The 24,854-nt window shown below is 42.3% G+C and overlaps 1 protein-coding gene across 1 annotated transcript in view; it reads right to left on the bottom strand.

Moving 5' to 3' along the window:
• LOC116394068 (LIM and calponin homology domains-containing protein 1) overlaps window positions 1-24,854 on the bottom strand; it is a 74,697-nt gene that overhangs the window by 8,364 nt on the left and 41,479 nt on the right. The window contains 16 exon segments of the mRNA XM_031866856.1: window positions 594-622; window positions 1,594-1,668; window positions 1,995-2,100; window positions 2,185-2,249; window positions 2,436-2,535; window positions 2,758-3,057; window positions 4,497-4,637; window positions 4,639-4,978; window positions 5,393-5,550; window positions 5,895-6,021; window positions 8,238-8,273; window positions 9,463-9,837; window positions 14,078-14,336; window positions 17,620-17,818; window positions 19,628-19,738; window positions 22,736-22,766. Coding sequence (XP_031722716.1) covers window positions 594-622; window positions 1,594-1,668; window positions 1,995-2,100; window positions 2,185-2,249; window positions 2,436-2,535; window positions 2,758-3,057; window positions 4,497-4,637; window positions 4,639-4,978; window positions 5,393-5,550; window positions 5,895-6,021; window positions 8,238-8,273; window positions 9,463-9,837; window positions 14,078-14,336; window positions 17,620-17,818; window positions 19,628-19,738; window positions 22,736-22,766 — 2,452 coding nt within the window.

Here is a 24,854-nt window from a genome sequence, read left to right on the forward strand (position 1 = left end):
ACACACACACACACACACACACACACACACACACACACACACACACAAATGTGTTTACACATCCACCACAGGAAAAGAAGAAGGGAAGGGAGGAGACAGAAATAGTTGGTCTACCACAACAGCACTACTCCAATGCTAGCCAAAGGATTCCTACTAAGGAGAGAGAAGACAGAGAAAGAGAGAGATGAGCTCAAACGAAAACGAAAGCAGTCTCGGCCGTTTTCTACAGCGTCCTCATCTGGCATGCTACATGAACAGCTGTGTGTGTCCTGTGATGTGTGGTAGAGCCTGGCAGTATAACACAGTGACAAACACCTGATCCTCGAAAATGATGAAAGGTTTAGATGCCAACAGTCTTTTTTTAAATGTTTCTGTGTTTAGGTTATGTTTCTATTTAGATGAAAGTATTTATTTTTCCTTATCCTTACCTGCAGACTATGTTTCCAGCATTTGACTTGTGTTTAATCTCCGTGTTCATGCAGTATGTTAAACTACACTACTGTAACCCAGGAGATAAGCCAGATGAGAAGCGGTAAACGTTTTCAGAATCTGACAGCAAAATATTATGTCGTCAGATGATGCTTTTTACTCACGTTTCCACAACGATCCTTCTCCATCTCTTCTGTAGAGGAAACGTGGCAGGGAACATTAGTTAAAATACAATTACACAAACATTTTGGATGCATGTCATGAAAACAAAATGCCTTTAGATGGGACAAATATTTAGGAAAATGACATCACGGCAAGTGTTGGTTTGACAGCTGAAGCAGTGAAGATGCTGATGAAAGAAAACAAAGAGAGAGTCCGGTCCACCAAGAGCAACATACTGCATCTGGAGTTAACCAATAAGATGTCTTATCTTGCTGTTGTTTTGTCCTTATGTTTTGATGTGGAGAGCTGTAAATCTAAACTTTTAAAGTTACTCTGGTTAGAAGTGATTCAGATGTTGAGGTTAAGAGAGCTCTGGTCAGGATTTATTATTACGGGGTCTATTTGAATCTATTTCTATGTGCACATGTCTGTGTGTTGATCCGCTCTCAGAGTGAATTAAAGAGCGGGCGAGAAAGCAGGCAAACAAGTATTGAAAACATTTCAATTTTGGAATTGTTTATAGACCATCGATATTTAGAATGAATATCGGTCGATCGATCGGAGCACCTTTAATTGAGGTCGACCTGATGTTGTAGCTTTTGGTGGATAAGATGATAATGTAAACATAACACTGAACATTCATAAAGTTAAGTAGGTCATCTATGAGGATTGTCATAAATTGGCATAGGTGACCTACTCCACTGGATAATTTGGAAAAGCATCCTAATCAACATGATGAAACCAGTATGAGTCAAAATAAAGAACACTGCAACACCGATGAGTTCTACCTGGAGCATGTGTACACCATTATACTTCAAAAAACATTTACAACAGAGCGAGAGCACATCACTGATCATCCACAGCATTCTGGAAATGAGCGACAAACAAGAGATGGGACTGAAGGGGCTGTTGTGCAGCCCTTGAAAAAACGGCAGGGAAACCCTGTGCGTTCAGCAACCGGGGACGGAAACATGAGCTCCGCCGATGAATGAAGGGGTTTACCTGGCGGGACGAAGAACTCCCAGCGTAAGTTAGGGGTGCTGGTGGCCAGCGGAGACCTGATACTGTTTGCAAGCTCTATAGCGAAATAAAAAATATGCGGGTGGAAGGAAAGGAGGGAAGGAAGGAAGGGAAGGGAGTGATAAGGGATAGACAGATGTCAAAACCAAGAGTTGTATGGACAACAGAGAATTGGAGAAATCAAACTGGGGAAGGCTTTTACTGTTGTGCTCATGTGATACTGTAAATTAATTATAACTGGGAAAAACAATCTTAGGTCTTTAAAGAAAGGCAAAAAGGGGGAAAAGCCAGCAAGGAGGATATGCTAATCAAACTCAGAAACCAAGGAGGTGTATGGAAAAGAAGCTGCTGGCTTGGTATTTGGATGTAAAGAGTTCACCAACCTGCTGTCGTTTCCCTTGGTGGGTGATATTCAAACGATCCTGGTGCAGCTAAGCTTGGTACATTCTCTCTTCTCTGTGACGAGTCCTGGGAACTGGGAACACTTGCCTGCAGAGAGATTCAAAGATTATCCGTTGGATGTCAGGGTGAATGTTTCTTTAAAGGTTGTGTTAGTTTTGGTAGCAGCCTCACCTGTAAAGTTACAGGCTGACTTTGCTGTGTGTTGACTCCTGACTTGACAATGTTGTGTTTGGCTTCTGAAAACACACAGACAACACAGTTTGATTAAAACTTTAAAAGACACTTTCCTTTTACATTTTTTCCTCAAAAGATCTATTTTTTGTGTCTTCCATAACTAGGTCACATTATAACAATCCATGACCTGGATGACACAAGTCTACGATCAACCACAAGGGGTCAGTGTAGCAACATGCTGCTCAGACCTGCAGGAGGTGTTTGTTGAGCATTTGACTTATCCTCCTCTGGAGCAGCTACTGACTGGCTTCCAGTCTCCCCAAAGCTTTCTTCTGGCTTCTGCAGCTCCTGTAAGCATCACAGATGGTTTCAAAGATGAATAATAAATCAAACAAGCCTGAGATCAAGAGGCATATGTAGTGCGTGAGGCATATGTATAACACATTTGATTCCAGTCTTGAAGAGTTCAATAATCACGAGACTGTAAAATGCATTTATAGACAAATAGCTAAGGCAGGATGTGAACATGTCACACAGTTATCTTTACTACTATTTAGTAAAATTCCTGACCGATGGGAGCGAGGTGGGCCGGCTGGGTGGTGTTGAATGACAGATGACTTTTTCTTCTTGGACGTCCTTAGAAGTCAGTTCTGTGCCACTTTGAGCCTCCTTGGCCTTTGCTGACGCGGGGTTTTCTCCTCTGGTTGAGGTGAGCGGGCTGCGTGTTGGTGAGGGAGCATCTACAGTGCTGTTGCTGGTTTTGGAAGGCGACGCCTGGAAGTGAGGAGGAGATTCCCTTCCTCGACTCTCAGGCGTGGTGGGAACGTCGTCACTTCCTATGTCGCCGTTGACTCGGAGCAAACAATCCACCTAAATGGGAAGACAACATGTTTAATATTGACTTCATATACACACTGCAGAGTTCAAGAAGATGCTTTGAAAGCATAAAATGGTCATAAGAAATGTCCAGACAGTACATTCATTCATGATGAATTTTAATTCAGATTTATTTTGTCCTGATTAATACAATATGACCAGTTGAATATTTGGCTGATGGGCTAAATATTCTCTTTCATTGAATTTTGTCGCTATTCTGTTCAATTCCAAAGGATTTGGATTATTTATTTATCAAAAAATTAGTGCATACGAGTAAATTTGGTTCTGTATGAGATTCTTAATGTTTATAATTTGTCTTAACTTGTGATAAGACTTAGCTGGATGACAAATTGGTTTAGAGTTTTGAAACATCTGCAGGAAACATTGGCTGAATTTCCGGTACAATAAGGCTACTCTAGCTCAAAATATTTTCAACAGTACACAAAATGATTTGATGACAAACAAAGAAATGAAGATGAACCCCATGCCTACAAACCCAGTGCCCTCATTCGTGGTCATTACCAGCCTCTCATCTCTGTCCGCTATTAGCTATTCATCTAGCTGGCCTATATGACAAAGAGGCACTAATGTATGTGTGAGGAGCTCCTAGTGAGCGGTAACTGAAGACACAGTGGTGGAGTTGGGTGAATGCAGGCTCTCAGTCTGGCCCCCCCTCCCCCTCCCCCTCCGCCTCCACCTTCTCATCCCTCTCCTAGCAGCCTGTGTGGGCCCTCTTTGTCCGCCTGGAGCCCACTTCACATTGAGAGGACCCTACTTGTGAACTTCTTAAGTCAATAGGGAACAGAGGGCTCCATTCAAAGCCGAGCTCCACTCAGAATCCTGACAAGACATTCCAGAAAAGCGCTGTGCTCCATTTGGTCTGGTAATAATCTGCCCCTCCCCGCCACACCAAAACATAGGATCTCATTTTGAATATTCCCATTTGGATTTCTCTTTTTTTTTTTTTTTTTAGAAGAAGAAAAGGAAATGGATCCTGTTGAGAGTACTTTGAGCTAAACTGAAACATTACATGCTTCTTCTGGGAGGGGGAGTCTCGTGTTTTCCTAGAAACCACCCGACTCATCACCATGGCGGTTCTGTGGCATCCTAATGGAAGTGCCAAGAGAGCTGGAGGGGAATTCATCCACCAGCCTGTGAGGACATCAGCCAACACTGGGAAGTAACCACATGTAAAGTGGTCAAGACAGTCACACTAACCGAATCTCAATCATTACGAGCCATCACGAGTAAAGATGTCTAAATAGAGTCAACACTGTGGGCGAGAGGGGAGGTTTAACGGTGACAACCAGACACTTAAAATGTCAACAACCCACATGGCATTAGGATGCTGTAAAGCGTAGTCACAGCAGCAATAACGCATTCACTTTTATGGGAAGTTGAGATGATGACAAGCGCTTCTGAGTCAGTCTCACCTTGCTAGGCCATGGTTCACCCGCTGAGGACCGGGGCTGGAAGTAAGGCTTGGGCATCAGCAAAGGCACCGGTTTGGGCGACAGGGTTCGAGTGGACGGCGGCTCGGACGAGCGAGAGCGGATCTGAGGCCGCTGGTGCGGGGGGGGAGTCTTTGGGGAACTCCTCGATTCGCGCCTCCAGTGTGGACGTGAACTTCGGAGCCGGGGCGGACTGCTGGCGCAGATACCTCATGGGCCCGTCGGGGTCCACGTCGAAGGGGTCTGGGGTCGTCGGGGAGGCGGACAGGGAGAGAGGGAAGGGAGAGCAGGGAATGGAGGGATCAGCAGATATGCTGCGGTCCAGGAGATTTGGCAACTGTAGGCGTTCCAGGACTGTTTCACTGATGGAGAAGCGCTGGGCGTAACGCTGCAGGATGGACGACGCCTCCTCTTGGGTTCTGGCTCTCCGGTACGCGTCCCGCAGGTCATCCTCACGACGCTCCCTGTTGAAGAGAAAAGGAGGTGGAGGAGGGATAACAAAGCAAATCAGCTGTGTAAAATGTGAAGCAACTGATATGACATATATTGTTAGGTGATATGACAACTGATTTTACCTGTTCAAACTACACATCAAATTTAACAAGATTTGATCAAAGATGATCTTCCCCATCATAGACATCTATTTCTTCTACCTCACTCAGCAGACCTGCTCTTCCTAGTTTACTTGTTCTCTATGGGAGACCTACTTAAATGAACTCCAGGAGGAGTCGCTGTCACCTTTGTGCTCACTAACAGGAATTAGAATAAAGATTAAAGCCTCTTCTCTAAGAAAGGCCTAGTGTCCCATTATACTGGTATCGTTTTGTACTTTTCGCTGAATACAAATCAAACATCCTATTTGTGTGCATTTCACCTACTTTTCCTCCACTATCTCTCTGTAGGTCTTGATGCTTCTTCTCCTCTGGGAGACACAGGGGCCTCCAGTCATCAACTGCTCCATCATCTTCCTCTCCTCCTCCTTCTTGATCAGGTCCTGGGAGATACTCCTCCTCCGGTTTTTCCATCGGGCTAGGTCCTGACACACAAACAGATTGGAAAGAGTTTCAGTTGCAAGTGAAACAAGGCAAGAGGGCTTGGCTCTGCAGCGCTGTGAGACCTGAAGCACTGCTGTGGCCCTAGAAAACTGATTTAAGTTGTTTAACTGGGGCACAGCAAAACATTACTTTGCTTTAGCCTGCAGGCACTCAAATCATTGCACATAACTGATAAACTCCTGACGCAATAGAGACAAGAAATACAAACTGAGCAGATGAGACAAAGTAATCCCAATCCAGAAGGTACAAAACTATCTTACTCAAACATAAATAAATACACAAACCGAGGGAAATAAGAATAGTCAGACAAAACGGAGAGACTCACATCCTGCCAGTGATCGTCCTCTTCCTTCATCCTGTTGTACTGGTTGTGCATCAGCTCATGACGCACCTGACTGTGAGGCTGCAACATGGCCTCCTCCTCACCACGCATGTCGATCATACTCACACTTCTAAGGAGAGGAGGGAGAGAGAGAGAGACACAGACAGAGAATATGGAAAGTGAAAAAGATGTGCCAACATGTCATTTCCAGAGTAGGACATGGTTTAGTTTTTTTAGTGAGCCCGCCAGTGATTCTACACTTTTATTTCGTGCATTGTGCGGTTAGTACGGTATGTTTGTACGTTGGCGACTATGTGTTTCATATAGTCATGTGAAACACTAAACTTTGAACCAAACCTTTTTTTTTTTTTTTTTTTTTAAACATAGCAATGGCTAATAAGATGATATCTCCCCCTAATCTATGTTTATACTGTAACATAAAAAAACACATCAAATCCATCATTATCAGGAGAAGAGAATAACCTGTAACCAATGGCTCAGCATGGATAACCACATAGAAATAAAAAATAAGACCACATGAATGGAAAACTGTTCATCTTCAAAGGTAACCTCTTGCTCACCAATTAAAACCAATAAGACAATTAAAATAAAACAAAACAAAAAAGTAGTACGTCATTTTTCCTTTTGAATAATCACGTCACACTCCAACATTTGTCTCAACAGGAAATGCCTCACATTAAGGTTGTTTAATGAGACCTTTGACAACATCAGCTTCAGGTGCAGGCACCTGTGGTTCTACGCAACAACCCGTGTGGTCACATTGGTCTTCATATTTGTTCAGTCAGTCGTGTTAAAGCATTTTTAGCTAACAAACAAGACAGTGAAGTGCAGCCTTTTGGTTAGGAGCATGCAGCTCATCACACACTTAGAACGGGTAAAACAAAGTCATGAGAGCAATAACAGTTGATTTAATATTCAAAAAAACTGATCGCCAACATACAATATTGGGTGGAACAATGGAAGAGATGACGGACATGTTATTTTATTGTAAAGGTTAGTGGGACGGGTACAATGCTGAACAACTGCTCCTCTGAATCACAACAAACAAAGCATGCGAGTCATTTCCTAGTTATGAATCAGCTCTCCTGCTTCATGAAAAGCTGCACTTTTTACATCAACAAATGACATCACCATGATGGTTTGTTTTGTAAGGGATGTGGAGTTATGAGGGTCACTGAAATGGTTGCGTTACGTGAAACATGCAGCTAGTAGAAGCACGGAGCTGATGTCGGAGCAGCACAGTTTAGTTAGTCCTCTCCACAGCCTCTACTGCAGACCTTTGAATACATCTGAGAGGAATGGATGTAGTATTATTGAAAACACATTTTCATGATCTCCAGGGACATTGTCTGCCAGCACGCGGTCAAACACCTTCACCTTAACAAGTCATTTAACTTATTTACAATCTAAATTTAAGAAATGCAAGTATGAAAAATCTGCTAAATTTAAGACATTTTTGTTTTCCATTTAAAGAACACTTCTGTACAGAGTTGTCCTAAATCACATAAAATCATCTGTCTTTACATGGAATATTTTGGTCCAGTCATTTCACTCTTCAGTGTTTTATAAATTAATTGATCTCATTCAGCTCAAATTCTGCCTGAAAACTATTTGTGTGGGAGCTGCTAAGATACTGTAAATTAAATCACTTCTTAATGACATTCAGTAGAGAATTAAAGGATAAGATGAGAGGTTTGAGTGGCCATTTTAGAGGATTTTCTTCCCTGCATGAGCACATGTCGTCACTTTCCTAAGTTTTAAAGCGAATGATTGAATCGTTTACTCTTCTGTGTTTATAACGTAAGAACAGGTTTTTGCCAGGATAATCGCTTTAAGTTTTTTTGATTTTCCAGATGGGGGGGAAAAAAAAAAAAAAAAAAAAAAAAAAAAGATTTGTTTTGTCAGAATAATTTTTCAAATTTAGTTTTCTGTGAAAAATAAAAATAATATTCTTCCAGGTGAGTTTTAATTTCTCCGTGCACTCTAAACACAAGCTATTTAGATCAGACTTAGAAAATAGAGTTTTTTTTTGTCGCACTTTCCTCTCAGGGCTTACATCATTAAAAACGATAAACAAAGACATTAAAAACTGGCACAAAATATTTGATCAAACAAAAACATCAAAAGATTTAGTTGTTGCCAACGACTTCAAGAAAGTTCTTTAAATGACTTCAACCGTTGGCAGATTTTCCCACTTGCATAAAGAAAAATCCAATTCAGAGACTCAACGAACGATTGAATGACTTATTGAGAGGTCTTTGTCTTTTAGTGCAGAGCAGTGCTGGGCCAGATAGCTGAGCTCTCAGTGGTAAATGGACGACTTACTGTGGGTCATCTGACACACTATGTGTGCGGCTGAATCTACAGACGGCAGAGAGCATGGAGAGAGAGCACAATCACAAATGAATACGAGGACACTCGACAGAGGAACACGTCATTCACTCACGAGAATATCAAAACACAGTGATGGAATATTTGATATCTGGTGGGTAACATCACAGCTGACAATGAGTTGAGAATGGTTCATTATTATTGTTTTAAACAAGTGTGCCTGCTGGTTTTGCATCCATGTACAGATGTGTATGTCAGCTTCTGGGTTTACTGCTGATCCTCCAACCAAGCACAAGGGGGCAGTCTTATCCATAACACAGCCAGAGCAGAAGATGAGTTTACTGCATCACTGCAAACCAAAACTGCTAGCATACAACAGATGCAAATGGCAATGATCTTAAGACTGCAGCCGACACTTAACTATTGAAAAAAAAGAAGCACATGCATATTTTATTAGACAGCACACGAGAAACATCAAGGATGTGGCTCTCTTTCTGTCTGTGACCAACTGCTGTAGGTTTGGCCTCAACCTGCGTCTTCACACGGTCTGTTTTATGGAGCTGCCTCTGTGATGTTCGAGGGGTGTGAGAGACAGTGTGGCATGTGGTTTCTCGCCACAAGAGAACAAGGAGACTAAATTAAGAGAAGCCTCGCTAAACCAGGGCCAGATAGACTATTTGTTGTAGTAAAATGTCTACTTGCCGTATGTTGTTTGTAGGAAGATGTCAGGCTGTGACACAGTGGGGTTTACGCTAAAGCCAGTTTTTTACTGGCAGACATTGGAATGGTGGATGTTTGATTGATTGGTAATGGTTTGACCAATTTATTACCAAATAATTTGGGTTCAAATTGGGTCAAATTAAGTGTCTATTGCCCCAATTCCCCTAATTGGGTGTACTGAAGAGATCAAAGGATGCCATCTAAGGTCGCGTGCAGTTCATCAAAAAATACATTCTCAAACGCTTCTTCTCCAAATGTCTTAATATGTTTCCATGCATTCTCTTTACAGCAACAACAGCTTTTTAGAAAGCAATATCAATTTGCATTCATATGAAAAAAAAAGGTGATGCAATCTTGAGATAGTTAAGTCATCCAGACAGCAGCATTGTGGTCTGAGGTCGAGGTCACATGCTGAGATAAGAGTAGATCCCTTGATTTTAAAGATGAATTGTGCAGTTTTAGTTCATTAAATGTAGTGTAGTTGCTGGAGGGGGCTCACGTTGCTGGAAGACTGCTGTCCGACCAAGAGTTCCCTCTCTGCGGGTCGTCACTCTCACTCAGCGCCCTCCCCTTCCGTCGGCCTGTATCGGCAGTGGGCACAGGAAGGAAGTGGGGGGGACTCGGGGTGGTGACATGTTTGGGAGAGGTCAGCGTTTGGCGGGACCGCTTCTCATCTCGCTCGCCATCTGCGACTGACGGGACACCAGCGGCTGCCTTCCTCACAGCCGCCTCCTCCTCCTCCTCCTTCTCCACCTGCTGCTGCTCCGTCACAGGTGGATGTTTCTCGGAGGTGATGACGGGGCTCGTTGCAGCGCTTGCTGCTCGAGTCGTCGAATGGTGGAATAGTTCCTCTGAGCACGAGCGAGCTGGAGTACTGCAGAAAGCAAAGCAAACTAAAACGTACTGCTGCCTGGTTATCATCCTATTTCATCAGACAGCATTCCTCTGGAGGAGCCTAAATGGAGTTTTTCTTGACGAGCTAACAAGGTTTACAAACCTCATCCGAGCAGACCGGAAGTGAAAACAAATAGGAGTCACAAAGCCAAGAGCAAAAATTCGCTGAACCCTCAGTTGTCTGTCATCCAGCTACTTTCTGAAAGGGTTATTATTGAACTATAAATCCACAGGATGCATTGCAGGGAGAGACATGCTGTGAAAAGGCCAGGCTCCGGTCCCAGTCTGTTCAGGGTCAGGGAAGGAAGAAAGCCTCATTTCCTTACATCCTGAGGGTGGGTTGCATGTTCACGTTCTCTGGGAATGTGTTTCTGTGTGAACACCATACAGTACATGTTTGTGTGTACATGCTGGATATATGCATGGGTCTGTATTTGAAGGGGTGGTGTGCAGTTTTGTTCCTGGAATTTGCCAGAAAAAGTTCAAGTGATCTTGAAGAAGCTCGTAAACAAAACATTGATGGGCGACTGCAAACCTTCGATATGTTGATATTAAACAACTGTTTTTCAAAGATTTAACTCCTGGCAACACTAAAACACACAAATTCCAGCCTCAGTTCTCTTCTTGAAAAATGCAAACTGATACCAACTAAAGATGCTGATATTAAAGCCTTTTAAAAACACCCTAGAAATCCCCCTTTTCTTTGGAACGCAGCTATACACAAGTCAGATTTCCTTTGAGCATTCTTTTCACTCCCTTGAAATGCTGACAATCCGATCCATGCCATAACATCTGTGCCAGAAAAAGCTGGAAACAGGGGGTGTGACTAATAACTCTCCAACAGGACTGTGAATGAAACGACTGCTGGACCAGGAAATAGCACAAGATAGGGCTGGATTGTGAATCAACAACAGAGACCCAAACAGACTCTTCATGGGACAAATATTGCAATCATAATGGTCTTCCGCACTGTGAGATATACAACAGCAGCTTCACAGCTCATAATCCTCACCATGTTAATCCGACACAAAGCTGATAATTTGTGACCCCTGGCTGGCCTGCTGGGTAAAGACTCTGCATTACAACAGTGTGATCTCCATGTTTCATTGAGCCCTGGACCTCTCGCTGACTCACCGTTATGCTGCTCTGAAGAAGAACGGCATTGGAAACGATGATCTGGTAATGGCAGTGCCAAAAATGAAAAGGGCTGGATGGAAATACCGGCTGTGAAAATTGAAACTATTGTACAACAAAGAGACAGTCCTGATGGAAACCGAAATAAGTGGATTACCCCGATTAACTGGGAGATTGTTTTTGGACAGATGTGCTGCAGATTTGTGGAACTTTTCAGTATTTTGAGTGGCACAAATACAATTCCATTCATCTAGTATGGTCGTGCAGGCAGGCAGTCAAAGTGGGCAAATATGAACATGAAGCTGAAATTATCTGCATTGCTAGATGTCCCTAGTGGCAAGTTGAGTTGTTTTCTTGTTTGGGTGAACTGACCCTTCAACACAGCAAATATTCTGCTGCAATAAGAACCTGCAATGCTGACTCAAGACACGGTCGAGTCATTTAAATAACTCTCCAACAGATTTAGCACTGCATACAAATAGATCCAGCAGAAAAGAGCCATTGTTTTTTCTTATTCCAAGCATTCTTCTTCCGGCCGTCAACAGTGTGGTCGGTGATTCTGGTGTGTTGTGCTTGTAGTAGTCTGCCTCACGTGATGTAGACTGTGGGTATAAGTCTGCCATTCTCTTCCCTCTATTTCACTGCATCCCATGCTTACCGCCGCCAAAGAAGATTGTGATTTGTTTAAAGAAATACAATCAAACCAAAGCCCCCCCCCCCCCCCCCCCCCCCCCCCTTTACCAGAATGATAGCGAGCGGAGCCAGAACTTTCTTTAGTGCCGACACAGTGCTGTGGAGATACGTCTGGGTATGCAAGACCATGCTAGCAGCAGCTAATGTAGCCTCAAACCTCTAGCAGAGATGAGGAACAGACAGGTCTGGTTACCTCACTTTTTCTAACTCCAAAACACACCGTTTTTTCTGCATTTTCACAATTGTGAGCGTAATCACTTGAGGAAATACATCAGACTTCACATAGCTGCCCTCTGAAGACACAAAAAGTCTTTTTACAACTTATTTTCCCCAAATGCAGTAACACTAGCCTGTAAACAGACTTTTGTGTATGAAATAGGTGGAGTTGTCAAAAAACAAAAACACCACACAACAATATCACCAAACTATCATTAGAGAAATCTAAACAAACAATTCAAAATGCTATAAGGCGATCTATTATCTTTGGTTAATTTTGAGGAAATGTGAATCAGAACTGTGTCAAATAGAATTGGGCAGCTGATTTAAGAAAAACATGAATCGAGGTGAAGACCTTTGCTCAGAGGTGACCATCAGGCGAGTGACTGTCTCCGAGCGGGGCTCTGCATGGGGCAGAGGCTCACTGCTCCTCCTCACGCCCACCGCATAGATCTTAATGCAAGGTGTGGAAGCAGTCTGCTCCCCTTCCTCCTCGTCCATTTTAGTCTGGGTCACCGTCTGAATCTGTATCTGGGGTTCGAGGGGAGGGCTGGGAGACTCTCCAAGTGGGTCGTCTAAGCTAGGGACCTCATTTGGACTGTTACATCGCCCATTCACACACACAAACACACACACACACAGGAAAAGGATGACGTAATGACATTGGAGCAGAATTAGCAGCAATGACCACAACATGGTGGACACGAGACAGGGAACACACAGATGTGGGGAAAAATGAGGTTCACACACACAAGACGTAGAAGGGAGGCAAGAGTGAAAACACCATGACGGACGCAAAGGAAGGAGATGGAGATAAAAGAAAAAAAGAACAGTAATGCAAAATCATGAATACATGCGCACAACATGTTGTGTAACACGATGGATGAAGTTAACAACAGGGGGAATGAAAGACAGATTAACACAAAATGGGTGTTACACACAGGAACAACTCTCTCTCTCACACACACACATAACCCACTACACACTGCCCTACTGTATACACACCCACTCGCAGCACTTTATGAAAATGTAAACACACTTGGGTAACTGTTAGATTATATCTTCGATCTCCTGCTGCTGCTACAGTTAAATAATACTACGTCCAAAAACTACTTCCAGTTAAATCCTGACACTAGACACACACACACACACACACACACACTAACACTGCACACACTGACATTTCAACAGATCAAAGCACGTTAAGGAATCCACTAAGCCAGCAGAAATGTGAACCTTCTACAGTGAGAGCCATGATAAAACCAGCGCTCTTGACATGCCAAACCAATAACTGCCAATAAGACCATCAGACTTTAATCTGCCTCGTCTATGCAACATATTTCAAACTTTCGCTTCAATCAGAGTCAGAGCCAATGAAAACGCACATGTGGCCTCCATCAGCATCTCTCATATCTACACTACTGGGCAGAGAACAATAATAAACTGTTTAAACATTAATCTGTAATTTGCCACGAGTGACATCTTCTCCTGCAAAATTATTAAAAGTTACAGAATTTACAAAAAAAGATGCTGGTTCGTATTAGACATTTTGAATAATAAACAACATATGATTCGTATATCCTTCATGGTCTACTTCCAGAATAATAAATTCCATTGTGTCCATAATAATACATTTAATTTACCAAACTTGCACGAAGGAGACTAGATCATCATTTAGTATTGCAGCACATTTTCTGGACAAACTGCATTTTCAGCTACAAGCACACATTTTGTCGAATTCTCTGACAGAAACAAAATAGTTTCAAACAGTAACAAGAATACATTTTAAAAGGTTTTTAAATCCAGCAAATCCATTTCAAGCTAAAACAAGGTCATAGTCCCCAAATTACCAGTTTATTATGCAATTACACCAGGACCTTCACCACCTTGTATACTATTAATATTCACAGTTGCTTTAGACAAATACAGAAACAAACCTAGAATATTTAAAGCTCCTGTGTAAAATGTCTTATATTAAATATTGTATAATGTAAAGTGGTTAAATGTTTCATTCACAGACTTTCATCATTAAATCATAATATTGAGATCAGTTGCTTTACACTTTCGTTATCGTCAATACCGTGTTTGCTTGATTTAAAACCCGATTCTCAGATTAAAGCTCTGCTTGTGATTCTTCCCTTCTAATTGTAAATAAGAGTCTAAACAGTGAGACTCACCTGAAAGGTCTGTCTCCGGCTACAGGTGAAGTCGCAGTACTCCAACTCTTGCGCGCTCCGTCCTCTTTATCGTCCCTCTTCTTGCGGAGCGGCGTGGGCACGTAGCCACTCTGGTTGCTCCTGTTGGGCAGGTACTGGTTGAAGGGCATGGCGGTCCGCGGCTCGCTGACGGACGTCCGCCGCGCCGACATGTCATCCTTACGGACGTCTGGCATCTTCCTGTGGGGGGGGCCGTCGGACTCGGAGTCACTGCCGCGGCCTGTTGAGAAGAGGAGGGTGAAGGAGTTCATTAATGTAATATCCTCGCAGGTTCTTGTGTTGTAAGTGTTGTTCAGATTCATAAGAGATTGAAAATGTAACAAAACAACACAGATATTTATCAAACAGCAAATGACCCATTTAAAATGTTAACTCATACTGTTATTACTCTTCCATATACATACAATGTCTCTCATATGTTCCATTAACCTTCTGAATGATAATTTGTGGTAAAAAGAAAACTACAAAAGAGACAAACAATAAAAATATAAATAAAAACAATATCATTTCCACTTCCCCCAATGTCGTTACATCATATAAGACGACATAACATTAAAGTGCTGTTCCAGTGATATTATATGCAGTGCACTCATAAATCAATCCCAAGCGGGTTGACGGCCTGTTTTTATGAAACAAAGCAAGTAACATAAATCATCAGGAAATTTGTATTGTGCAGCTCGTGCAGTCTAAATTCTAGCCTACAGTTCGGAAGAATTCACTCAGGATGCCGCAGAGTCTGTCTGCATCCCATCTGAAAAACATTGTTAGCTCTTTCATGTCAGAGGCAACACCTGGTGCTGCAGAAGTGCATCGCTCAAGGACGTCTTAAATTCCTCCGCAAGATGTGTGATGCACACAAAACAAAAAAAAACAAAAAAAACAACAAAAAAAAAAAGTAATGAGGATAAATCCCATTGATGTACCGTTTCCAGCATACCAGTCATTCCATCTTCATTCACTTGTTTTTTTGCTTACCCTAATTCAACATTTGGAAACTGCAGGTAATGGATACCTGCAGCCCTGATTTACCCAAGGTCTCTCAGAATTCCTCTCCAAGATGTTCAGCACATGTGCTACTGGAACTCCCCTCCCTCTGGATGTGTGCTTACTCAATCTATGCCCTCTGAATTTATGACTCAATGTATACGTTTTCCAAGTATAAACCCACAATTTCAACCAGATCTAAAGCGTGAAATCTTCCCCTATTGCTGAACCGATACAAGTGGATGCAGCTGCAGCTCTCAGTGGAAACAAATGTCCCATTTTGCAGTTGTAAAAAAAACCTCCTTTTCTATCAATAGACTTCATTTTAAGTGGTCTAAAAGATTGACAGATCGAGGTCCAAAAGAGGCCTTGAGGTATCTGCACTTCCAACTGAGTGGTTCAATTATGACTCTTCTTAGCTCATCAATTGGAAACCCGAGCGACTTTACCATCTGAGTCCATCCATCCTTAAGGAGCAACATGTGTCTTTACGGGACGATCTGCTCACTCTGCACATCTGGGAACACTGAAGCTCGAGGGAGTGTTTGTCATGGGTCAGTGCCACACGGTACCAGAGCTTCACAGAAACATATTTATGTCAATAACCATCAACATGCAGTAATACCACAAGAAGTGTAAAAGCCACGAGGTCAAGTTCAATATGCGCTACAGTAACTGGGAAGCAGAAACAGAATTACAAATGAAGAGTGATAGTGATTCCCTTTAACTTTTCCTATAGTATTAAAGTCAAATAAATGATGACACTTTCTGGGATAGTATTCATGCTTTTTTCCAATTTCTCCCATAGCATGGAAACATTTTACAGACTGGATAACTGGTACTTTACAAAACCTGTGCGATGGCCAATTTCTATCCCTCGGTTTATTGTTTCAAACAGCCTTTGACTAGCACTGGGTGTTGTCCTGCACAGAGAGAAAGAGAGGAGGACAAAATTGTCTCATTTATCAACACTCACAAAACCCGGCCCAAACAAAAGAGCATCTGCAATATTGCATTGAGACTGAATTAAAGATTCGTCTCCCTGTCCCCCAATTACTGTCCGGGTGAAGTCAGTTTACAGAGCTGAACAGTGAAAGGCTTTGTCTAAAAAAAAAGGTCAGGCTGAGTGAACTTTGTGTGCATGGGAATAAATAGATGCTCTTGTTCTGGGTGTACTCAAAGCATTGTTATCCTATTATCACTAGTCCGTGCCTCCTGGGTCTGATCTGCACACTGACAGTATGTTACCTTCAAATACCTCAAATTTGTTGATCTTGGTCTTGACTAACTGACAGATGAGTCCCTTTGTATTCATGTGTGATGGTGTTAGTCCCCGTAGTAGTAATTTCACACAATGAGAGCATTGACCTCAGAAACTTTACAACCACAAACTAGAGACCGAGGGCATTCAGAGGATTCTTTCAAAGGTATACTGACAATAAAATGCTCACCATCTGATCAGCAAAAACTGTATTTCTTGCAGAAATCTCCAAACGTCAAAAGGTTTTGATACCAAATTACATCATAGATTTTTCTATGGTGTTCCTCGAGGTCTTGGTGTCTGAATGCTGTGTTTTGGAGGGATTACGGTTAACAATTTGGTTAATTTTTCCAGAATGACAGAGCACAATACTTTGCTTAGGAGCAGCTTGACAATGTGTCTAATCAGCTGTGGGTTACGTGTTGGTGGCTTGTGGCCTATTGAGAAGAAAACTCTCTCAAACAGCTGCGATGGATTTCTCCGGATTGTTCAACATAATTCCAAAAATTTGACCGTTAAATGTCCGTCATTTTGGATGATTTGATTTGCCACTGATGTAAAGCTAAAATGAGTTCCTGTTATCAAAAACTATAAGGATATTTTCTCTGTTTTAAACAGTAGATATTGAGGTCTGATTATTCCCTCTTGTTTCTGAGAAGCAAACATTAACATCCAGCGAGGTTTTTAGTTACTTCCTTTGTACTCTGACAAAAACGCAGTCAGACGGGATGATGGCCGCGCTCCGTGTTCTCTCACAGGCTCTTCAGAGATGAAAAGAACATGAAGCTTTGTGACGACTTCTGTAATCTTTTATAGGCTGTCATGCAAATTCAAAAAAGGATCACATTCAAATAAAGTGGAGCAATGAACAGCTTTGAATGACGACATATGGTCGACTTGGCATTTTAAAGTACTTAAATGCAGCCAAACTATTTTTAACACCATTTTTGGCTTCAGCACAATATATTTCAAATACTGGGCGTTGTTCTGTGTAAACAACAGTTTTCATTACAGTAGCACTACAAAGACAATTACCTAATTTATCTATACACTATATCAGAAGTAGTGAATTACTTCCCTTCAACAATACAGTTTGTGGTTTGGATAAAATGACACGATGGCAAAACAGATTTAACCTGCAACCTTTAAATTGAAGGATGGTCAGTCCAATCACACGATCACACCTTCACAAGCAATATGAACTTGTGTAATTGGTGAGTATGACTGTAAAGTGTGTGAGGAGTAGTCCAGTTCTTACCATCACTGCTGCCGCGGGTGACCAGGACGTCCGGCGACGGGGTCTGTCGTGAGCGTGAGCCGAAGGAGTCCAGGCTGTCGAAGGAGTCCTCGCGGCCGTGGCGCGGCGGGGAGAGAGAGTCGCTGCGCTCGGAGTCCCAGCAGTCGATGTAGCCACTGTCCCGGATGCTGCGTTTAGGGCTCTCTGCCTCCTCCGCCTCCTGAACATTTAGAAAGACACGCCCACCTTATATCAAATGCACAAATCAGTGTAACATTTGTGCATACAAAAGAGAAGATGCATGACATTTTGTGCAAAGTGCATCAAGTAAACTTGTGTTGTGTGAAGAGAATTACATTTTTACCAACATCTGAAGATTTTGTTTGTGTTCTGTCCCCTATAAACATCTCACTGTAAGTCCAAGATCAACCTTATCTTCTTGCCGTTTGTCCTTCGTCCTCTCTGCATTTTCTCATCAGTTCTTCTGCTCAAATCCCTCTCACTCTCTCTTCACCTCAGTGACCCCCCCCTGTCTGTCTACAGTTCAAACAGGTCTATGCAGCTAATGGAAGGTGGGGAAAGGCCTTTCCTGTCTACCAGAAGACTTCCTGTTCCCCTGGACCGTCTGTTATGCAACTCAGCTGTACTGGCACAGAGATTCTCTCTCACTTATGTCTTTATCTTTCTTTGATAAAGCAGCCGTGACATTCTACAGTAAAGATGCGTTGTATTTAGAGCTAAAAAACTTTGTTCACTCAAATTAGTCTTCTATGCATGGCGTCAGAAAATCTGGCAAGACAGCACACTGATAATCTACTACAAATGATACAAACTATATATTATATAGATTTTGATAAATGATTAAATGCATGCTTGCCAATGCATTTGCTGCTGTTTTCCTGGACTTTCAATTTCCCTGATTACCCCACCTCCCAATGATAAATTTCAAAATATGGTCTCCGCTATATTTCCTGGAAATAGGCCAGCGTCACTGCTGTTTGTGATTGTGGATTTTAAATCTAGCAGGCTACTTATTACACATATTTGTCAGTTGTGTCTAAACAGGGATTTAATGTGATTAGCAGACACAAATACACAGACACACAGAGAGAGATTAGCTCTGTAGAAAAGAGCAGAGGAGCAGAATTGCTTGTTGACTGGAGCGGAGTAATGATCTTCTGGGGTGACGAGCCAGGCTTCTGCTCACGTGACTATTGACATAATGCGGAGGATCCAGCGGTAGCCGGGCGTAAGAGAGGGACATCTCAGAATGTAGACAAATAAATCCAACCCCGTCGGATGGCTACACATTATATTTTTTTCCTAATTTGAGTGAACGGATCCTTTAACTGATGCATTTATCCTGAGCAACTAACAGGAAGTGAGCAGATGGAAATGCAGTTGGTTCACACATTCACCAGCTTCTTGCATTACAATCATAATTTAAAAAAAAAAAGGCCCAGTTTCCATTTCATAAGCATTAGAAGTGAAATGTTAACTGCCAATTTCCTTTTTTTAATACATGCAAATAAAGTGCTTTCCATGATTTTCAAATCTCATTTTATTATCAATCTGTTTTTTGTTTTATAGAAACGTGGCTTTGTTTTGGTCAGAGGCAACGTGGGAGCATCTGGTAAAGTTATTCTGCTGAGTTGGCAGAGATTTGTCAGTTTAATAGAGCAGAAAAAGGGGACGTCACATTGAGGAATAAATCTCATCGGGGTGACATCATGGTTACGAGTGGTTGTTACCGTGTGTCTGTATGCGTGTCTTGAGGGCTCGCTAATGCTAACTTCTCTTTGTCCCTTCGGGTCGGTGAAGAGGTGGAACCAGATGATTGACACAAGGACCCAGTTTAACCGAGGTCAGCCCTAGACTTCGGGTGGGGGGTGTTATACACTGTCAGATGATTTGCTAAGTTTAAATACAGTTTGCTAAGAGATCTCTATTCAACTCCTGATAAATTGTCCCTGTGCTTTAGATTTAGATATTTCTAGTCCTGGTCATTACTAAATAGGACTGGGCAAACCTTTCGCATCTGTGACAGCAGGCCCTCGAACTCTTTCAGGTCCAGCGTGGGACCGTTGTAGGAGGTACAGCCGTTGGCAGCACGACCCAACCAGTAGATGGTGATTAGAACCTAAAAAGGACAGAAAAAAAATAGAATCAGACAAGGCGATGAGATGACACTTTGTTTGTAAAGAAAACAAAGTACAATAGTCCTTCTCAGTGCCAAGTGAAAACAAGGACAAGATATAGTTTATTTTCAATCAGAGTAAGGTTGCTTGTCAATATATCCACTATAACTTCTTGCACTGATTTATTAAAAATAATAATAAATAAAAGATAATAACATATGCTTCAGATGTCATCATATTCATGGTACACTAACAGAGGGAGAACTGTTTAGGCCTGTTGCTAAAACAACAGAAACGCAGGTCGTCCAGCGATCCTGAATTCAAGTTCCTCACTTCAGTCAAAAGTCTTCAAAACAAGACTGTCAAGACTAAACATGTCATTCAGGGTACACTGAGCCAATATGTTTGAAGTCTGAGTTAGCCATTCAAAACCAATGCTGTAGCAATGCAGGCCAACGTATGAAACCATGAAGGAAAGTAAAAAGCAAACACTAGAAATCATTCTCCACTTTGTTCATTTCTGTTTTCTCCCTACAAAAACAATACCAACTTGTTTTCTGGTTATTGCAACCGCAGCCTCCTCCAAAGAAGTTACATGTCGGCCTCCTGCACAAACACGACCAGACTGAGCCATTGTTCTGACCCTGAAAGCAGTCACGGGCACTTTTCCTGCTAGAATACAGCATCCCTTCAGGGGTCACAGTGATTTATATTTGCCTGTTAGCTATCTTAGTGCATAAATTACCAGGTCAATCTCATCTCCTTTAAACACAGTAACCTTTTAAAATTAGTAGCTGAAGGAGGTTGCACACCTGCTTCTTGCTTGTAACTTAACGTCCTGAAGTTTTGCTGAGGAGGTGAAGCTTACAGCATTCAGAGGAACTCCCTTCGGAGTCAGCTTGATGTCTAAAATGCAGACTGTACAGATTGGCTGGAGCCACAGGGAGATCACACAGAGCTGCACCTTTCGCACTGTTGGCCAAGTCTTCCCAGCTATATTTACTGTGTCCATGTCAACCGGCACTCTGCAGGGACTGCTTTGATAAGAACGCTCAGCATGGCTTAATGTGTTTATTTCAGTGGTACCGTCAGTGTAAACAGCCTCTCTGCCACCGTTCAAACACACTTGGAGGAAGAATAATGGAACTGTCCTGCTGTTTAGAAGAAGCACACAGTCTTTCCTGTGTGTTATTGGGCCGATTCCTGAGTGGAAATTCATCTTTTTAGCCCTAAGTAGAGAATCAGCCTTCCTCAGATACAAATCTACAGCAGGGAGGGATAAATATTTAGCCCAAGGAGACTTCAAAAGAGTGGACACCAGACCACCGGGGATAACCAGAAGCCTTTTTAAAGGTAGATCTAAACTACTGGTAAAAGTTTTGCAGTTATAGCATTTGTCGTTAAGTGCATTAGAAGCACAGGATATTTCATCTTGCTTCCTCACAGAGTGCCATTCATCTACAATAGTAGCGCTAAAGCGAGACTGCAACCGCTGTGGTTATTATGCTTCATTATCTGCACACTTTAGGACCCGGAGCTGCAGAGTTTATTGCTTCTGTGTCACCAATACAATGCTAATATCTGTGCCAGCTCCCACTGGAAGTGGGTCAGCATCAAATGTGTTTCAGCTGCTTACTAGTATGCTATAAAATCCATATTGATCGCAACTGAACGGGAGAGAATTCTACAACTGTGCCCTGCATGATTCACACATGCTACACTAAACCTTCAACAAACAACTGCACCAAAACCGAAACTTTGACACGAGCACCAGGCATAGTTCAAAGAAAACATGTCAGAAATGTAAACGGCGGGCCTGACAGTAAAGTAGTGCACAGCGTCACACGCTTCAGTTTCAGCAGCTGTCTGATCTGGCAGGTGCGGAAAGACCTGTCAAAGAGGTTCCATCGAAAAACAACAATCACCTCTTTGTTTCAAGTGCAAACACAGTTAAGTGATGCAAACACAAGGGAATGAAGAAACCCCCCAAAAATGCACCTACAATCCAAAAACATGATGTGCACACAAGCGCTTGCATGCACACATCTGTAGACCTGTAGTGGTACATCGAGATACAGATGCTCTAAACTAGTCATCGCAACACACACACCCGTTCTTGTTCACAACTGCACTGCTAAATGATCATCTCCAGCAATATTACACCCATTCATGCAAGACCCACTTTTTACTTCAACATCCAATCTACCTAACAACATCTTTATCACCAAATTCTTCTTGGTGCAGTCCCTTCACCTCTCAATATGTGATGTGCTGCAGAGACAGCCGCTATCAAATCCTAGTCCTCAGTCTGCAGGGAACATCCAAAGCATATCGCGGTAGCAGGTCCCAGCTAAAGCCTGTAGCGGATGGAAGTTTGTGCTGCAAATGCTGGCTGAGAGTCCCTGTGTGTAGTCAGCTAAATGAGCTAGCAGGCCCTCTGCAGCTCGACACAGTTGTACTGTACACAGCAGCATCCCAGAGAGAGAGAGAGAGAGAGAGAGAGAGAGAGAGAGAGAGAGAGAGAGCTGGTCTGATTGCAGAGTGGGCAGGGCTAGCATTATATGTTTCTTCTTAAAGCAGCATTAATAGAAAAAGAGAAGAGGGGGCCGAAATAGACAACATTTGGACTGTGAAAATGGACAATCAGAAAGGGAGACGAACGACACCGAGAATTGAAATATGCAGAATGTGAAGAAGTAAACTAGAGAGAAGATGCAGATGAAGTACAGAAAATGGTATTGGTGTTCAAATATTTATGTATGAATGTTATGTTTATAAAATCTTTAAAGTCAGACTAGAGATAGTAAAGTAGATAGTATTCTAGTAGAATAGTACAGAGCTGACTGTGGAGTGAACAGAGCTGGAAGCGACATGACAAAGAGCGGAGTGTGACAACCACAGCACAAACAGAAACACTGAACCATAAAAACAGTTTACTTCCAAACATATATTTAGCAAACAAACAAATGATCCCTCTGTAATCCACAAGTATCACTTACATTCTTGAGCTTTCGGCTGCAGTCGCTTCCCCTGAGAGAAGCAGAAGGAGAGAGAGTGAGACATTGCCTTCTGGCATTTTTGAATGAAATATTTTACATTAAAATAACAGGACACAGCTTTAAAACAAACCACACTCCCACAGATTCGTGCAAAACAACAGCAAAAACTAAACTTTTTGAATAAACAGTGCAGCACAGAGGACTCTGAAGTGAGTGTAGCCCACGCAGGGAGAACTAGCACACTCTACATTTGCTTTTCAGGGTGCAGTTTGTTGTTGCATTTATTTATCATTTCCAGCAGTTGTGTTCACTGGCTGCAGTTTGACTTCAGCCATCTAAAATATAAACTACAATATAAAAAGCAAGGGCGCCTCTAGATCTACCATTTTGCACCAGCAGTCATCATTCACAAAGACAAATGCTTCTTCAACAGAGAGTCAGAGAAGACAGATGTGGTGGCCACATGGTTTGACTGCCAAGTGATCTCTGGGAGGTGAAGTGCAGAAACACCACATCAGTGGCCACAGAGGCTGACAAAAAGGAAAGATGTGGATCTTGCGGATCACCAGTTGAAGCTATAAATGGGAAGTGGAATGAAGCGTTTGTAAAATTGCCTCGATACACACTTGTGTTGTGAAACAGACACTTCTAGGCTAAAAGAGGGAGACAAAGCAGCACCAGAGAGAGACAAACGTACACACACACACACACACACACACACACACACACACACACACACACACACACACACACACCGTACGAGACCTGGTTATTAGTCTTAACTCAATGAAATCCATCCATCTCTTTTCCTGAACTGTGACAATTACAATTTCAAACTCCTTCAGCACTAAGTTTTATGTCACAAAGTAAAATAAAATGTGAACATACATCTTAAAAAGTGTTCTTAATAAGACAGGGTTAAAGATAAGAAGGACCAGATAGAGTTTCATAATGACAGAGGCCTGGCCATCCTCAGGCTTCTTCTTGGACTGTGATCAATAAAGCTCCTCATCTGTGCTCAGGCTCATTGGGTTAAATGATCGGCAACAATACAAAGTGCTTATTTTTATTTTTTTTTATATACACATATATATACACATGCAGTTGTGTGAAAAAGTGTTTGCCCCCTTCCTGATTTCTTATTTTTTTGCATGTTTGTCACACTTAAATGTTTCAGATCATCAAACAAATTTAAATATTAGACAAAGATAACACAAGTAAACACAAAATGCAGTTTTTAAATGAAGGTTTTTATTATTAAGGGGAAAAAAAAAAATCCAAACCTGGCCCTGTGTGAAAAAGTGATTGCCCCCTAAACCTAATAACTGGTTGGGCCACCCTTAGCAGCAACAACTGCAATCAAGCGTTTGCGATAACTGGCAATGAGTCTTTTACAGCGCTGTAGAGGAATTTTGGCCCACTCATCTTTGCAGAATTGTTGTAATTCAGCCACATTGGAGGGTTTTCAAGCATGAACCGCCTTTTCAAGGTCATGCCACAGCATCTCAATCGGATTCAGGTCGGGACTTTGACTAGGCCACTCCAAAGTCTTCATTTTGTTTTTCTTAAGCCATTCAGAGGTGGACTTGCTGGTGTGTTTTGGATCATTGTCCTGCTGCAGAACCCAAGTGCGCTTCAGCTTGAGGTCACGAACAGATGGCCGGACATTCTCCTTCAGGATTTTTTGGTAGACAGCAGAATTCATGGTTCCATTTACCACAGCAATTCTTCCAGGTCCTGAAGCAGCAAAACAGCCCCAGACCATCACACTACCACCACCATATTTTACTGTTGGTATGATGTTCCTTTTCTGAAATGCCGTGTTACTTTTACGCCAGATGTAATGGGACATACACCTTCCAAAAAGTTCAACTTTTGTCTCGTCAGTCCACAGAGTATTTTCCCAAAAGTCTTGGGGATCATCAAGATGTTTTCTGGCAAAACTGAGACGAGCCTTTATGTTCTTTTTGCTCAGCAGTGGTTTTCGTCTTGGAACTCTGCCATGCAGGCCATTTTTGCCCAGTCTCTTTCTTATGGTGGAGTCATGAACACTGACCTTAATTGAGGCAAGTGAGGCCTGCAGTTCTTTGGATGTTGTTCTGGGGTCTTTTGTGACCTC

The sequence above is a fragment of the Anarrhichthys ocellatus genome, unplaced genomic scaffold (genome assembly GCF_004355925.1).
Source record: "Anarrhichthys ocellatus isolate YVR2014 unplaced genomic scaffold, GSC_Weel_1.0 scaffold37, whole genome shotgun sequence".
Lineage (NCBI taxonomy): Eukaryota > Metazoa > Chordata > Actinopteri > Perciformes > Anarhichadidae > Anarrhichthys > Anarrhichthys ocellatus.